At 43.6% G+C, this 18106-nt stretch overlaps 1 protein-coding gene across 7 annotated transcripts in view; it reads right to left on the bottom strand.

Annotated features, from left to right (window-relative positions):
- LOC122566945 (protein pangolin, isoforms A/H/I/S) overlaps window positions 1-18106 on the bottom strand; it is a 283097-nt gene that overhangs the window by 34021 nt on the left and 230970 nt on the right. For 6 of the 7 annotated variants that reach the window (XR_006316659.1, XR_006316660.1, XM_043724922.1 and 3 more), the window contains exons 1-2: window positions 6461-8646; window positions 5023-5170 (exon numbers count right to left, since the gene is read on the bottom strand). Coding sequence is in view for 5 of the 7 variants with exons in the window: in XM_043724922.1 (XP_043580857.1) it covers window positions 5023-5170; window positions 6461-8536 (2224 nt within the window). In the remaining 2 variants the exon portion in view is untranslated. Of the gene's footprint in view, window positions 1-5022; window positions 5171-6460; window positions 8647-18106 lie in introns of those variants that run through there. The other variant, XM_043724926.1, reaches the window with a different exon arrangement.

The following is an 18106-nucleotide window of genomic DNA, read 5'->3' as shown; positions in this document are numbered from 1 at the left end:
CGCAGCCACCGGTGAAAGAGGCCGAGTGGCTTTCTGCTTGTAACACGCGCGCGCAGAGGTACCACAGGGGTGGCTATGATACTCCTCCTGGTCTTGTTTGACGTTCTATTATGTCCATTAATCGACTGGGTTGATTTGCTTTAGAGAGAAGATTCGTGAAGTTAGTGTGGCTCATTCTTGTGTAACGGAATAGGGTGCAAATTATTTGGGGTGCCTTTTGTGAGTTGCCAGTAGTACGTTTGAACAATCGTAACTGCCACGTGCTATTATCGCAGCTGTTTATGATGTTTATTGTGTAGGAGAGATTCCGGATTGGTTTAGGTAAAAGAGGAATATGATTATTGATATTAATATTCGTATTATTATTTTTGTTAAAACGGTGAAGTCATGTAAGATTTAATGAAAGATACGCAGTTGGTACGTCACAAGGTAATAACAATTATTCGGAGGAATTTAAGGGTCGGACAATATTGCACTTTTTTGAGTGCCATTGATGAAAATTGTTTAGCTGAGGGATAATTGAGAAGGTTAATTTGCCTGTATAATTTGTAACATAACTGCACGACTATTTCTGCATATAAATTAGTATAAATTCAAACCTAACAAGTCAGTCAATTGCCAAACCTCTGAAACTCTATCTACACCGGAAATTGCCCATCCAATGATGATTCATACAAGCCAAATATACAAAACTATCAGAGCAAAAAAGGCAATAGGAGGAACAGTCCGAAGAAGCGGCTGATAATCGCGACGGAAGCTCGAATCGACGTAAGTACTACGAAAAAGCGAGAAAACTTAAAAGAGAAAGCTCGCCTACGTTGGGGGAGGGGGTGGTGTGAGAAGAGGAAAATTAAGCGGATCAATGGTGAAGCAGGGGCTCGACGCTCTCGACCCTCCGGTACCCTAAACCCCACCTTTACTGTCATCACCCAGCTCTCTTCTGTTCCATGGAATCCTGGAATAAACACGCGGCGAAGATATAAAAGTGCAGCTAATTAGAAATATATTCCTGAAAGCGAGAACATCGAGCGAGAGAAAGAGCTGGGGCTGCCTTCATAGACGCCGACTGGTTGGTTTCGAACGCTGGAGAGACAAACAGAGAGAGAGAGAGATAGAGAGAAAGAACATGGAACAAAGCGAGAGAAAAGTCGAAAAGCAATGCGTTAGACAAAGATATACGCGATGAGTAACACACAGCGACATATCAGAGCGACCTTACGAAAGAGGACAGACAGAGAAGTAGAATATGGACCGAAGCGAGAGAAAATCTGGAAACTAATGCGTTAGACGAAGATAGACATAGTTGAGTAACACGTACATACAATACCAACCTTAGAGAGGACACATGAACAAGCAATGGTGGAATAAAGTGAGAAAACCAGGAAGCTAGTGCGTTAGACAAAGATAGGCATAGTGAGTAACACGCATACAGACATAGTAAAGGAACGGTGAGGGAAGGAAGACAGGGACGAAGAGATGACGTGACGTGGAGGAGGCAGAAGAGGAGTAGAGAGAGGTTAGGGGAGGGTCTGAACGAGAGAGGTGGTGGCAGTGCTCTTGGTCGGGTGCTACGTAGCACGAGAGAACGGGTGAGTGAGTGGGTGGTGGCTGAACAGAGCCGATAACTTCCTAGAAGAGGAACGAAGAGGAAGAAGATTCTCTCGGTGGTTGTAGGAGAGGGAAAGAGAAGAACGAGGGTGAACTCGAGCTTAGAGGGAAGGAAGGAGCTGGAGGAAGTGTAGGAGGAGAAGAGGGTGGGGACAAAATGCTCGCTCGTTTGCAAGACAAAGAACCTGAGCCGTCGTACGAACTCGTAGTCGTGCATAAACGCTATCAACCCCATCTACATATTCCAGGGACCTAGGGGACGTGGGCGAGCAGAGGGTGACGCGAGAACTAGGCCCGAGGCAGAAGGAGAGAAGAGAAAGATAGCGCGCACGCGCGCAGACACGTCCAGAATCTCCAGGTCGGCTTTCTGTCTTCGTTTCTCCCGATTTTTTCCCTTCTTTCGCTGTTGTAAGTTGAAACGATCGCTTTAGGTGGAGACGAACCGAATTCGAATCGTTCTCCTTCGGCGATTTTAGTTTTGTAGGGAGAGAAACGTATTGTAAGGATAATGGAGCGTAATAGAAGTTGGTGGATGGGGTGGTTTCGGTGAAGTCAAAGGATATGAAGGATTTCGAAGTTTGTGGTAGTTACGGGGTTAAAAAGAACGCTAATTTTGAAAATAGTACTACTAATACTATTTCTTTTATTACTAATTTTAATTCAGCTGTGCAAGATGATCCTGATTAAGAAATACCAATTTCGAAAGTTAATTAACAACTTGCCCGCAAATTAATGCGAGATCACGCGATGCTACAAAACCGATTCCCATCTCTCTCGACCTCGCGCTCATCCTAAAAATAAAGAGTCAGAAGAAAGGCCAAGTATGCCTGAAAAATTCCGTGTCACCATCAAAATCTACCACTATTTACTAGTTTCCCAAGTTTCCTCTTACCCATACTTGACATTAAAATACAGTGACTAGAAAGAGTATCGTCGGCTATCCTTATTTTCCAATGAATTATTCTTTTGATCGGGTTCTACATTTCGTTATTATTATTATTCATTCATAGGTCTTACGTTGACATTTATTTCGCCTATTGAATACTGTAACGGGTACTGTACTTTGTACATTTTTCATATTCCTATTATGTATATTCTATGCATTATTTTCACATCTGTAAATCTCTCATAAGCACGGTAAATACAATAGTGTACCAATACCATATGTAACCACCGTAACTATCGTTATCTGTGAAGATCGTTGGTACACGAAGAAAATACACCGGTCATCGACTGTTAATCCACATTGGCTGGCGAGTTGATAGCGAAGGGTTCCCAAAAGAGGCAGGGGAGGCGGTCTCGAGGGCGGGTGCAACGAGAGTAGGAAGAAGAGAAGCTGTAGAAATAGAGAGGCGGGTTGAAACCCCCTTGACCCGGCGCCAGAGGGAGGCTGCATGCCTGGCTGATTAGCCTAATGGTGAGTCCTCCTCTTATTCTCCTACTTGACGCCAGTTCGCGAGCCTCTCTTCTCTCTCTTATCCCACCACCGCTTCCGTTCTCGTCTCCCTCTAACCTTCTTTGTTAACCTCTCTAGAGACGCCCGGTCTCTTCCTACTTCTCCATATCTCTCCCTCCGAGTTCGAGCCGCGGCATCGACAGCGGACCCTTCACTCGATAAGAAATATTCCTTCAATTAGAACCCCGCAGGAATACCAATGTTTGCACGACGACCACCAAACGAGACCACGTAGAGACACAGACGTGTTTTAATTTGCCTCGAGAGCAAAAGACACTGTGCAGCTAGCTCGCTAACCCGGCCTATGTACGTAGCCGACTCTTGAGAGAAGATTCTCTTCTTTGGAGGCTTCTGGAAATACTGGATCGTTTTATCATACGGCGAAGGCTGTGGAGATTGTTGGTTTGTTTACGAAGAGAATTCTTGGTTGTATATTTGCTTGATTTGAAGTGGAATTATGTGGGTAAGAACGGAATGCATCTTTTTAGCTTTCTGGTACGTGATTTGAAATTTCGATATCGACATTTTAAAGATAAAAATTCCCATATTACTATACTTTTTTTTAAAATTAATTTTTAGAAAAGTTCGTTTCGCAGCTAGATGTTTTGTTTAAAAACAAGCAACCGGACTAAAGTTTCTGATCACAGTGATTTCACTTTCGTTTGCATAATTCGAGTGTTAAGTCAAGAAATTTCTTGAAACGAAACTTTGAATTAAAGTTGCTCATTTGAGTACGGTTTTAAGTAAAAGCATGGATGAAACATGTTATAATTTGAATCGTTTTGTTGCTTATTGTTGGTCGAGACAAGCCGCAGACAAAACCTGTTTGTATTGTTCGTCTAGGACAGGGACGATGTTTAATATTTGCGCGGATCGATACAGTGAAATGATACGCGAAGAGTTTACCGCTAGCCAGACCGTGTTGCTCTATTACAGGGAACGAGAGAAGTATTCCATCAATTACAATTTGAGAGAGTTGTCAATATTTGCGCCGACACTAGTGGTTTAACTTCGTAAAAGAATTATTGATTCAGCCGATAGCACGGGGTGGAACCTCTCTGTGTATGTTTTGCGGAAAGTTGATGATGGTTTAAGGTTAACTTCCAGAATCAAGAGGCAAAGGGATGGGTGCTGTTGGATGCCAATGCCTCACTTGGAGTTTAACAATTACACGATAGCTTTGTGACCACATTGTATTCATAAAATTAACACGATCTAGTTCTTATTTTTTTCTAATTGTAACCACTTATTGGTAGTTCTGTTACTTTAAAGTTCGAAATTTCAGAGTTCTAAAAATTGAATGCACGTAGATGGAACACACGTTTTTGAACCCGACACGCGAATCTTCACAAGTTTTTGAAATTTAGATCTGAATTTTTGACATTTGAATTCGAGTTTCTGAAATTTAAATTTGGAGTTTTGAAATGTAAATGTGAATTGCTGAAGTGTAGATTAGAATCTTTGAGATTAAAATTCGAATTTTTGAAATGTAAATTCGAAGTTTCGAAGTTTCAATTTGAATTTTTGAAATTTAAATTTCGATGTTTAAATTTCTACTCTCGGAGTCTCGTAGATTCGAAACTTCTAGGCCCTTTTATCGCGTGGTTATCAAAAACTGAAATCCACCGAAACACTCGGAATGAAGAATTTAGAATTTGGAGATTAGCAAAATTAAAGTAAAAAAAACAGTCTCCTCGTGTAAATCAAGCCCTTTTTCAATAAATATTTCATTTTTCAGAAACTCCACCTTCTATAATTTTGAAATTTCCAGTTTTAAATTTAAAAGTACTCATGTAAATTTCAACCCTACTTGAACCATCAATTCGACCACTGAGTTCAATATTCCCCCTCCAAAAATTTCCAACACACTGGTGCAAGAAGGAACTAAAGAAAAAAACGATATAACCATCGTTGAGCCTGTTCGAAAGTACAATTTAAAGGCGATATTCGGTACTCACCTGCCGCTGCGGCTGCTTTACCCGCATCGAGCGTCCCGTACGGTGGAATTCCCATATGAGCAGGCGGTGGCTGGGTCAGGTGGTCCCCATTGGGGCAGAAGAAGGGCAAACCGCTCGGATGCGTCCCCGCCAGGCCCATCTTGCTCGCCTATAAATCAAACAGAGAAAGGGGAAACGGTTAGCATGAACGGGCGTTGTGAAATCGAAAACAAGTATATATCCGGCGTCGTTTTCGACACGGTATAGCGTACAAGCCTCGCGTGTCCATGTTGCATTATCGTTATCGAGTAATTAATTAATACGGTGTTGATTAATGCTTCGTTAATGCAGCCAGGTAATTAGCAATCCGCCAGGGGATATCAATTAATTAATTGATACTCCGGAAGCATCGACAGGTGTTTGCGTGAGACGATATAAATTGATTTCTTTTCTCCATCACCTCCCCCCTATCGTTTGATCGATGATGCGCCGCCTGTTTTGCTAATTGAACTTCGAAATTTCAAGATATCGACGCGTTATGTAGAAGAAGATTAATTGGGTTTTAATTTATGGATTATTTCTCCGTTCACATGTCATTAAGAAATATAAGTTTAAAATATTCAAACATTGGAACATTCAAAAATATCGATACCGTTTCAATATTGAAATATTAAGACCGTGAAACATGTATAATTAAAACGGATCGTACAGGTTAAAAAATAAAAAGACTAATATCATAATTGATCCCTAAAAACGAAGAATCCCCGATTGATCAAGTGGTGACTATAAAGTTATCCTTGATCAAACAACAATCAGCCAGTTACCATCAAAACCATCCCATTTACCACAATCTTCCTATCATGAACAGGTTGGCTTAACGATCGAACAAAGGTAGTATCCGATTCTTTGATCGGCCCTGTCGAGTACCATTTCCGTTCCTCCCTATTTAACATAGACATTAGCATCGTTGTCCTTGACGGCATTGGACGAGTCGTCCCATCGGCGAGGAGGACGACACGGAGGACTAAAAAGCCCTCGTTCTCTCGTCGAGGAGGAAATATAATATACAATTCAATAAACTCTCGAAGGGGGAAAAGCGCGCTTATCGAGAGGACGAGCTCGAGCATTAATTTGCAAAGACGGCGGCAGCAGCGCGCGCTCCTCGAACGTTCGAGGGTTCGTTCTCTCGTTCGGCTTTCCATTCGCCGGCTCGACGACGTATCGCCGAATTCGAGTGGCCCTTCAACGTCCTCTCGCGCTACGAGTCTCATCCCTTCTTGTCCCTTCTCCCTTCTCTCTTTTTCTTTTCCTAACAGTCGAGCAGAGAAGAGAATTAGTTCAATCTAGGCACGGCGCGAGGCTCGCAAGGTCGCATAGCCTCAACCCCACCGAGGTTTCGACTCTCGCGGCGGCGATCGATACCTCATCGAGTGGTTGTCTCTTATCAGTCGGTGCTTACCATGAGTGCGGCGGTATCGCGCATCGATCTGACAGCGAGTAATAGTCCTGGATCGAGAGGCTCCCGCTCCATCCAAGTCAGCACCCTCGACAGTAGACCGACGGTTTCTTCCGCGGTCGGCTCGTCTTCATCCTCCTCCTCTTCCTCGTCCTCCTCGTCGTCTGTCCCTTGTTGCTTCCCACCCTCGTAATCGGCCCACTTCTCTTCCGCCTCGATCTTCACCCCGCGGCAATGATCCTCTTCCAACTCCTTCTTCCTGACGCACCAGGCTTCGCTGCTCTCGTCGTCGAGGATCCATTTGCTCAGTTCGTCGTCGCTGACCTCCAGACCCACTTCCCGAGCGACGTTCTGCAGCTCGATTAGAAGCATCCTGTCTTCCTCTTGATCAGACGCGTGTATCCGAGACGATAAAGTGAGGCCGATGATGTTGTTCGAACAACCGATTGAGGGGTCATCGCGATCTCGTGGCAGGATCCAACTTCTTGCGAAGGTATCTGACCTGACGCTTAGCCATGCTCTGTGCAGATCGGCGAAAGCTTCCTTCAACGTGAATTTCTTTAAATACGTGGTTAAAGTATCTGTTTCTTTATTAGAATTGGAGATTTTCCGATGGACTCCGTAGCAAGCTCTAGAAAGAACACCCGTCGCCAGTCTGACTCTTAACTCTCTAATTACGATCCTCATTTCGAGGCAATCTTTCGGTACCACGAACAATCTGACCAATCCATCCGCAGCTACGCAGTCAGCCTCTGGTGGCAAATAATCCGCGGTCTCAGCGACCAACACAGCTCCGTCGGGATGCATGGCCATCGCCGTCACGGCAAACTCTCGATGGAACCACCAGAGGAACAGATCCACCGTGAGAGAACCCCTGCCACCACCAGCGTAGATCACAGGCTGGCTCAGCATGTTGACTCGTCTGAGGCAACGTGGCCGCCAATGGCGACCGGTTACCAGCAGTCGCGTCCTGTGGTGGCCCTCGTGATCCGCCGCCCCCACCACCCACACCCTCTCGGAATCGCCAGCTGTGGAGGTGGCGCGACGTCGTCCAGGCAGGTCCCGCCAATCCAGGAAGGACACATGTGCGAGGTAGATTCTACTACGATCGTAGCTTTCCAGAGCGTTCCTCAGGCTCTCTATAACGGACGAATGAGTGACCGGAGGGCAGCCTCTTATATTAGCTTGCGTGAACTGCTCCGTGACCTTGTCGGAAGTCGTGGAGACAGAAGAGGAGAACGGCGAGGAAGAGGAGACCGTCGAAGAAGTAGGAACACAAGTAGACAACGTTGATGGCGTAGCAACCGCAGATTTCTCCGTTATCACCTCTCTAACACTTCGTGACCTGATGAAACACTGTCTCTCCTGCTTCCTTTTTCTGATTCTATCTTGATGTGACTCGTTACCGTACCTTCCAGAATCCACCGTATTTGATTCTTCGTTCGTTCGATCATTTCCTCGATCATTATCTTTGCTTGAATTATTCTCCCGGGAGATAGCTCCAGTAGACGTAGACGAGGTGGAGTGTGCCGGAGACGAGATGCTCGATGGAGGCGAGATGGATCTTCTAGATGACGCGTCCGTGAAGGAGGACGCAGCTGGCGAAGACAAAGACGTGGACGAAGATACCGTACCATCGCCTTGATTGGGATCATCCTCGGTAGTAGCGATCCGCTCGCGGCGGCGTTGTCTGCTGGTCGGCCATCGTTGCACCAGGGTGCCGTTTTCACGGGGCTCGAGGCTACTCTCCAGGGGCTGGCGCATGCGCGCCGCCCACGACGATCGACCCTCGCACGCTGCCACCGCAGACTTACTCGTTCTGGTCGTCGTTGTCGTCGTCGTTGTCGTCGTTGTTGTCGTCGTGGTACCTTCATTCTGAGACTGGCCACTTTTAACGGTTTTCTCTTCTTCGTCAGCCACGTCCGTTGCCTGTCCTGTTTCTTCCTCGGCTTGTCGACGTTGCTGGTCATGATGATGATGGTTTGGCTGATGACTATTAGCGCCACGTATAGCGCTAGACTTCGATTTCGAGGTCGCCCTGGCGTTGAGGCGCGTGCACTTGCTGCCACGGGGCGACATCGTCCACGGCGGAAGCGTTCCCGCGGCGGAGGAATCTCCTGGCCAGCGGTGGTCTGCGAATCCCACGGATTCGGTGAGCGTTGGCGCGCGCGCGACCGTTCATCCACGGCGTGCCGGCTTCGCCTACCAAGCGATGACTGAGCGAGCGGCCGCGACGCAGCCGTCAAAGGCCGGAGCGGGAACTAGAAGGCTTTGATGTACCGCCGCCCCGGCGCGCACAAAGCGAAAGCGGCCCCGGCTCGTTGGTTGGCATGCCACGGGGGCGGGGGCGGATAGAGCGAGAGAACGGGAACACGGGCGAGCGCGCGCCACGGGTACCCAGCCAGAGAGAGAGTCGGAAAGAGAAAATCGGTGCGAGGGCAGGAGAGAGAGGTACAGCAGTACCGACAGGAGGAACTGGGCGGCAGGAGGAGGATGAAGGAGGGAATACTCGCAAGCAGTTGCGAGACAGAGACGGAATACACCGCCGGATGTACAGTCACCAAGTGCTTCGGAGAAGGTTTAGTATCTCTCTCTCTCTCTCTTTCTCTCTCTCTGGTGATAAAGATAAAATAGCCAGCGGAATTAGCGTATCGAGTCGCGGTGCTCATTGATCTCATGGTGACATCGTTTATACATATTGCTTCCTTATCTTTCTCTCAAATTTCGTAGGTTGCAGTTTGGAATTATATATAGATTAATGTTTGTAATGTTTGCGGTTTCAGGTTTGTTTTTAGATTGTGATTTTTATTTCACGCTGTGATTATTTCATCGTAAGTACGTATTTTTGACAAGGTGCACATGAAAGAGATTTCCATGATAAACGAGAAAGGTACATACGTGTTTAACGATGCGAGGATGGTAAGTTAGGTGAGGTTAGTTCGTGGATTTGGTGATGTACAGGTGGATGAACGTGAATAGTAATCGATGACCTATTTTAGAATCTTCTTAGGCGAAATTCTGTTGTCGGTGGAGTTTCATCTGCTTTCGAGTTTGGTAGATTGGTAGAACGTATTTATGAAATCGTAGGAAGCATTTCAAAAGATGTTTAAAACAATTGACGTTATCATAGGATTTCGACAGAGAAACTCGCCATTGAATTTTAATTTAAAGAGTACGTCTCGATGAGGACTCTATAAAATTTGGAGAAATTCTTCGTATCTGTTGAAGTGGGTCTCACTTCTAGGAAAACTCTACATCTTCTCTAGTGTTTAGTTTTTCTTAGTCCTGCGAAAGCTACAACTAGCGACGAACGCGACGCGTTCGTTAGCCCTGGCACAACGGTTCTCTTTCCAGCGGCTTCTTTGGTCTCCATTATAGTACCGCGGAAAGATCGCCGACATACACACAATGTCGACGATAAAGCGCAAGTGCCGACAAGCCGAAAGGGCCGGAAGACTTCAATAGGCCTAACGGCCATCGATATTTTCGGCACCGCAATCGTTGGTCGTCAGCCACCGAAGAGTCAAGAGTCAAGAGTCGTCAATCGACAGTCGAGAGTGTCGTAATCATATCACATTACCGCATTAAGTTCACGTTAAATAATCATCGTTTTCCGTTTCGTCCACTGTAATAAATCCATCTATCAATAAACTATCATATTAGAATAGAGATCACTAGAAATCCTAATTTCTAATATTTCTGAATAAAGAAATCCTATAATACATTCATCCACGTATTTCCTCTCTCTGTTCCGAGATAAAACCTCAACGGTATCTAGAGAATTAATCGTATTAATCTACTTTTCCCATTTCGTTCATCATCGTACAATGACACACTCGTGAGAATTCGCTGCTTATAAAGAGATCTCGAATTACCTTCTACCGATGATGAAGACCCGACAAAGATGGAAGAAAACGCGAAGATCCTAACCTATCTTTTCGAGTGATACTTGACTCGGAAGATGGTCGTACTAGTAGGTTCACGACTAACAATTACTCAACGGTGATATTATATGCGCCAATAAAAATTATACTCAAATCTTCTAATCTTGAAACAACCTTTCAATTTGATATTTAATAACTGACTTTTTAGATTCACACGCACATACTCTTTCGAGTACAATTTGACAATAAAATCTCGTTATATTTTCAAACTATAATACAAATCCCACGTGCTTCATAACGTATACACGTTAAATTCTATCGGTAATCGTTTCATTAAAACGTTCTACATTGTCAACAAGCACTCGTATCGAAAACCTTAAATAAAAAGAAAGGAAGAAAATTCGTGGAGAGATAATAAATTGCAACAAACCAATAAACACTATCTGTTATCGAGAAAAGTGCACGGTTAAGTCTGTATAAATGCTCTCGACGATCGCAGAGCGTGCACAAGGGGTGAGTGTACCCGTCTGCGTGTCGCAGAACGTAGTTACCGGAATAGACGTTCCCCTTGGAAAGGGGGTTGATCGAGCGAGCCACGTTTATCGGTGCTCCAATTTGCACGGCAGAGAGGTAGACTCTCGCGAGGCTTTTTTTTCGTAACTGGAGCGAAAGATCATCGCACCGATCTATTCGAGACCGCATATTGTCCGATGCTTCGTTTTCAGGGGAACAAGACGCGACCGGTCAGACACTCGCTTTACGAACTCTCTATATCGAACTTCGTTTCTATTAAATTCTAGCTTCATTTTTATCTTTTTTGAAGATTTTTTGGTGCTTGGTGTTTGCCTTTGTATAGGTTGAATCCTTTATTATTAACGGGTTAATTACTTTTTATATATGTTACGCTTATTTTTATTAAGATATTAGATCCTTGATAATTAGAGTGTGAATTTTCATCCAAATTTGTATTCACGCGATCACAACTATGTACGGAGTTTTAATTTTTATATATTATTATAACGAGCAGCTTATTTCGCGGATTTTACATATTTTTGCATATTTAAATTTCTAATAATAATTTCATAAAGATCCATGGTTTATTAATGACATTTAAAGATATTATCTTCATGCAGTTGTATATATATGCATTTGTCAGATGACGATGAGAACGATCTTAGAAATTGTAAAAAATGTTTTTACTTAATAGACGTGCAATTTCTATTTAAAACGTGGATACAATTTTTGTATTAGAAAATCCGAGTAATTGGGCAATTTGTTGGAAACATATATGTAGTACGTTTTTTTACTACCTATCATTTTTATAATACCGCGAGCGCTTTTAATTTCGAGGGTGCCTCGACGGAAAAGTTAAGAGTATCAATTTCTATATTGAACGATTTTAATAAATATTGCCGCAAATATATCGAAGAGGGATTTTTTTATCTTCTTCTAAAAATGTACGCTACGGTTGAGGAACAGCTTTACTAAAATTTCAAACCGTGTTGGTCGGTAAAAATTGAATTCGAACGTAGACACTCGAAGCTAATGGAGCTTCAGGACGCCATCGAGCTTCGAGCCAACACTCGACGCGTCGTTATCGGCGTCGATTTCAATTAATCGTTTCACCAAAGTGAATAGATAGCGAAACGGGTGGATAGGTCACCTTTTTTCTGGCTTATAATCGGGCACTGTGATATTCCACATCGTCCAATCACCTTTTTTATCTATGTCTATCAAATTTCTCACAAATTCCTCCCTCAGATCGTAATTACAAAAAATTTTTCAGTTTTTATATCCAATTTCCAATCGTCATCAATTTCGTCAAATATTTCGTGAATTTTACCGCATTATTATATCAATTCGTAAAATCTTCCAATTTCAACATACAGCATCCCCAACGTGAAATTTTCATACATTTTTTACATGTTACTTAGTCATCAATTCCTTCAAGCCATAAAAACATAACATTTTCCAATATTCTCATTTAATTCCCAATCTTCCTAATTCTATTTAATTCCAAGTGACAAAATTTTCCAATTTCAACCCACCACTATCATCAATTCCTTCCTAAAGTAATCGATTCTCCAGGTGAAAATCTCAAAATATATTCAATTTTCCTTCTACTAATACGAAAAATCTGCCCCTTGCGTCGTAGCTGCTAATCGCAAAATCTTCCAATTTCAATTCACAACACTGATAGATTTTTCCCAGAAATATTTTCTCGCAACTCGGTCCTTCAGATCGTAATCACAAAAAATTTACAAATTTCCATCCGACTTGCCGATAGACGTTCCCCTCGCGTCATAACTGCTAATTACGAAATCTTCCAATTTCAACATCGCCATCCCCTACGTCCTCGCCTCAATATCATCAACCAATATTCCGGGGAGCATAGGAGATTCTCTTTATCAACGATCTCGACCACGTGTCGTTCGTGCGATCGGCGTGGTAGCACGGCCCCCTATCGGCCACGCTAATTAGCCGAAGGCCGAAAAACTGTCGTTGCATGTACACTCGCTTCCTCGTTGTTCTCCGCGTGCGGGGAACACGGCAGCGGCTTAATATTGCAAATCGGATTTAGCCTTGGGCGCTGGTCGCGCATGATTATCGGCGTGTCGGCATTTCATAAACGCGTCCACATCAAACGCAGCTGGTCGGTCGATCGCGATAATATTTGTCACGTAGTTGCGGTGCGCGGCGGCGGCGTACGTATCGCGGATACAGGCTAATCGATCGGCCTTCCTCTCTGTAGCCCGGTCTGCTGGTATATGCGTGATTACTTTCCGGTACGCGTTGTCTCCTCCACGTCCGGAATTCGAGTCTCGCATGCCGCCGCGATCCGATCTAAAGCCCCGTCCATACGACACCTGGCGGCCCCATTCATCCACGGAAAATCGAGATTCCCATAGCGTTGCAAACGATATGGACTCGAATCGCTGAAGGGAAAGATACGTTTACCGTGCGGGTGGAAAAGATCGGAGAGTTTGTTAAAATTTTCATAGGATCTCCATCTCGTTGAATTTGTGGAAAACTTAGGAAAATCGAAGTTCGCAGACGCAGGATGCTGGAGTTGGGAGATCTCGTAAAAGTGATTTGTACAAGATTCTGACAATTTCCTAGAGGTAACCCTCGGTAAGTATAATTTTCTGGTATTTGTTATTTTCGAAGATCAGTGAGATTTTTATAAAGTAGGAAATTACAGTCTTTCAGAAGCGCTATTGATCGTAATAATCTGCTGGGTTTCAGAATAATTTCGTCGAGTCTAGATTTTTAGTTACTCCTCTAGACACGTTATTATGATCTATATATAAATTATAATAAAAATATGAAATGTTGTTAAATCCTAGGTGCACAAGTTATAGTATCGTAGAATTTCAACAAGGTGTAATGCAGCTTAATTATAGTATCTCCTTCGATAAAGTAATTTCTATACTATCTTTGATACTTTGTGATTTTTTCTATAAATACATCTGTAGTGTACTACTTAAAAAAACAATTTTCTTAAAATGACCAAATTGACCAAACGAATTTTGCTATGTTCGAAACGAGCAGTTCGCCGTAGATCGGAATTTTTCCTTCTTTCTTCTCTGAGTTTATGACGAAAACTAGAATAAAAAGGATCGGAAGAACGATGACTCACGCAAAACAGAGCTTGCATAAATCTCGAAGACGAGAAGTGGTGTGTGGATGGCCCTTAAAGCTTAGACAGTGCGGCTAAAAACCGCTTTGTTCGACACAGTAGATCCGGACCGTGCATGGTACGGCATTAGTCGGCGCGGCTCTCCCACGGAAATCGTTCGATGCTTTTCATTCGTTCGATTGAACGCTGCGCATTTGAGTCATTAACAGCTGGTATTGTGCGCTAGTCCAGCGTTTCAAAATCCTTCAGTTTCCAATCTTTCTAGTTTAAGATTTCGTTACCGAACGAAAGTCTCAGATCAAATAAAAGAATATTTACTTTCTGTCGATATACATTACATTACACAATATATTATATACATTATTACTGTTCTTTCCATAGTCTTCTCTTACATATGTAGCTACGTGATACCTTCAAATTTAAATTCGAATTAACTAAGTGTTATAAGACAAAGAGATTAGGCAAGATATTGACTCTATTGAAAATATATGAAATAAAAGGAAAAAATTCTTCTTCGTACGAAGATATGGATATTATAAGAAAAGAATGGATTTCATGCTGAATTATTTTTGCTGATATGCTAAAGGAAGTGACGTTATCAATAAGACACATATGTAAAAGATTTTCCTAAAGATTCTTCAAAGCACAAATTCGATTTCCTGTTAAGAAATTTGCATTCTCAAATCCAAATACCAACTATCGCTTAACTATCACAAAAAAGAAAAAAGAAAAAAAATAGATACTTTAAAAAATCCCTGCAAGAATGCTATTGGAACCATTAGTCACCTATCCGCGACCGGTGTACACCGATATCACGTGAGCGAGAAGTCGCGCGTTTCACCGTCGAGAGCAAAAAAGTAGCAACGATGAAAAGAGAGAAAGAGAGAGAGAGAGAAAGAGAGAGCGAAAAAAGGGCAAAAATACGAGAGTGCCCCCGTGGTGTACGAGTGTCCACACCCCAGGAAGGAAACTGGCCGTACCCGTTTCTCCTGCCGCGATTTTAAGTCAAGCGGGGAAAGTGTACCGAATCACCGAACGATACAACACGCGAGTTGTGTTCGTCGGCGAGTGGCGACGCGTTTTCTTTACACAGAAACTTCGATGCACAGGCGCCGCGTAACTTTTAATTGGGTTATCTGTGCCGGAACGCTGTCAATCCGCGCGGTTATAGGCCTGATATAGAGAGCTTTTCCATGTACCGCCAGTGACCCGAGCGGAACCGCGTTTTAAAGACGATAATCGCGTATCTACACGCCCTTTTTCCACTCCCTCCATTGTGACACCGCGCGTGTGTATCGACAGAGAGAAATTAATGACACGGTCTTTCGCAATAGCGATAACGTTCCGCTGGCAAAAGAAATATGTATATCGCAGAGTGAAACGTACGGAGGAACGTTTGTGAAAGAATAATGGAGAATTGTCGCGAGATATTGCTTGCCTCTCTTTTAACGACAGCCTGTTTTTAGCGTGTTACGCTCTATGAGTCATTTCTTAATACTATTCTGTGTTTTTTTATCAGTAGAGTAGTTTTTCAGATCGAGGAATGTAAGAAAGAATCGTTGTTTAATTTCTTGCTCGATCTTCTTTTTTCAAATATTAAGAGTTTCCTTGCTTATCGAAGCAAGGATAAACCACAGATAACTTAACTAATCAGTCTTGTTAGTTCTAACTATCTCTTAATCTAATCAATATCCGCTTATAATTTACCGACCATTAGCAATTGAAAGATCGAACTAAACGTCTCATCGAGAAAATTTCAAAATAATTCGAAATTAACCCAATCTGACTAATCAATCTTATTAGTCCTAACTAATTCTAAAACTAATTAGCATTCATTTACGATTTACCAATCACCTATCATAAACAAATAGAACGAAATATCTGAAGCAGGCAAAAGTAATTCTAAGAGGAAAACACAGGTATCCCAGGAATAAAGATTCCATCTCGTTTCTCTTCCTTTTCCGCGTCGTAGTCGTCGCGAACCGAATAAGAGTTTACCACCGATTTAACCCCCTCGGAAGCGGTGTTTCCCTTTCGTGGAAAGAAATCGCGAGATACTCGCGACTCCTCCATCCGGAAGATCGAATACGAGCGTCGTTCAGCCTCTTACGCGGCGTCAATTCGATTCACCCTATTTCAGATAGAAAAAGCGTCGGAGGAGCAGCCGTGTTCTCCGCCCTCCCTTCCATCCACGTAACATCGTAAGAAACTGCTTCGGCGACGTTAAGAGGGCTGTCGCTTTTGGGAGCTACAGCCTGACGCGGAGAGAAACTCACGCACGCTCTTCTCCCTTCTCCCTTCTTCTTTTTCTTTTTCTCTCTCCCTTCACGTGTTTCTTCCGCAGTTGACACGCACGTGGAAATTCGATTCGCTCGGCTGCACCAGAGCAGCCGCGTAGGTGCAACACGCGACACGTCGGAGAAATTACGAACACGCGCACGCAACAACGTTTCTCAGTTTTTTGCTTGGGGGAAATTTATGGTCCGATGAAAGGGTGTGCTGCAGGATTTATTTGCGCTCGGTTAAGGGCTGGTAATTATTAACCCTTAACGCTTGATCATTTTCGTTAGATTATCGTGAAGTATAGGGTGGACAGAATTGTGCGAGGAAAGGAACCTTTTACGTGCAGCCCGGCTCTCGTTTTTCATGGCGTAAGGACCTTTCGACATTAAACGGTTAACTAAGGATTATGGTTTGGTACATCTTTCAGAGAGTAAATAAAAATTGGATATTAGGATTGGCGTAATGTTTAATTTCTTGTAATACGTTTCTCGATTTTTGTTTACGACTAATTTTCACTGAATTCGTATCTTTGATGTTGTTAGATTGTATTAAAAATAAGATCTCATTTGATCGGCCGTAGTATTTCATTTTACACTACAAGACTAATCTTGTCTCCCTATATGCAATTCATTCTACTGATTTTTAGATTGCGGACGTTTATAAATTTGTAAAAAATTTGTGCAACACGCACAGACTACACAATATGTGCAAGTATACGGAATGAAGAGATTAAAACGAACCACTATAAAAATATGAATTTTCATAAACATCCATAATCTACTATTTGCATTGAACACGATAAAAGGCATTTCAATATATGGGCCCATATTTCTTAGTTTAAAATCCCCCACAATTTTCAATCGCAACTTAACACCATAGCCATTTAATTTCAATAACAAGTTTATCATAATTACATAAGAATTCTTTCCACCTGCACATCGACAATTTCTCTTACTATCCAACAAAGCCACAAATATGTCATAAATGATCTGATCATAAAAGCCGTGTTATACCTAAATATACCTGATGTATCTAAAAATTTTACAGCATTCCCTATAAATTACGAGAGACGACGGTTCGCGAAATGTTGGACGAGTTCGCCGCATCTCGCTCTGCATTCGTCGCACGAGTTAACAATCCCAATTTGCCATTCCGACTTTCTTTTCCCCGATTACCTGCGCGCCCCGCTTCCGGTCGGCTCGGCGTTCGCTTACGTCCCCGAACTGCGCATCGTCGTCCCATCGAGGGAAGCGGGATCGACCACGTTGAAATTCTCACGTTCACCCTCCGCGGGCGGCACAACCGCCCCCGCAGGGGCGGTCGCGCGCGCGCGCGCGCCTGCTCTATCTCACTCCCACTCGATCGATAATATTTTCTCAATACAGCGCGAACACGTCACCACGGACAAGGACGATAATATTATACCAAGCGAAGAACGTCGTGTCCGCTTGCACTCTCTCCGTTATTTCCTCTTCTGCTCGCTTCTCGTCTAACCCTGCCTCTGCCTCTTTCGTTTAACCGGACACAAGTTGGGACAAGGGGTTGGAAGCTGAAATTGGCCCGTGGAAGGTGGTGGACGGTTCTCGTACGGCGAGTATGCATGAATTATTCGAGATACGGTAATCCGGTTGGCTTCCAGAGGAGCCGACATCCTCCCACGACCTTCCTTTTCCTCTCTCCTATTTCCCTACGCTGTTGCACACACGATCGTGGCGAAGTCGTGTCGCCGTGTCGTCGACTATGATGACGACGACGACGACGACGACGACGTTCTTCTCCTCTCCTCGCTTCTTCCCTGCGCGAAACGAGGCTAGTAGAAGGGCGAAGAAGAGCGAGGCGTGC

The sequence above is a fragment of the Bombus pyrosoma genome, linkage group LG4, assembly GCF_014825855.1.
Source record: "Bombus pyrosoma isolate SC7728 linkage group LG4, ASM1482585v1, whole genome shotgun sequence".
In the NCBI taxonomy this organism is placed as follows: domain Eukaryota; kingdom Metazoa; phylum Arthropoda; class Insecta; order Hymenoptera; family Apidae; genus Bombus; species Bombus pyrosoma.
This window is presented reverse-complemented; position numbering and strand designations above follow the sequence as displayed.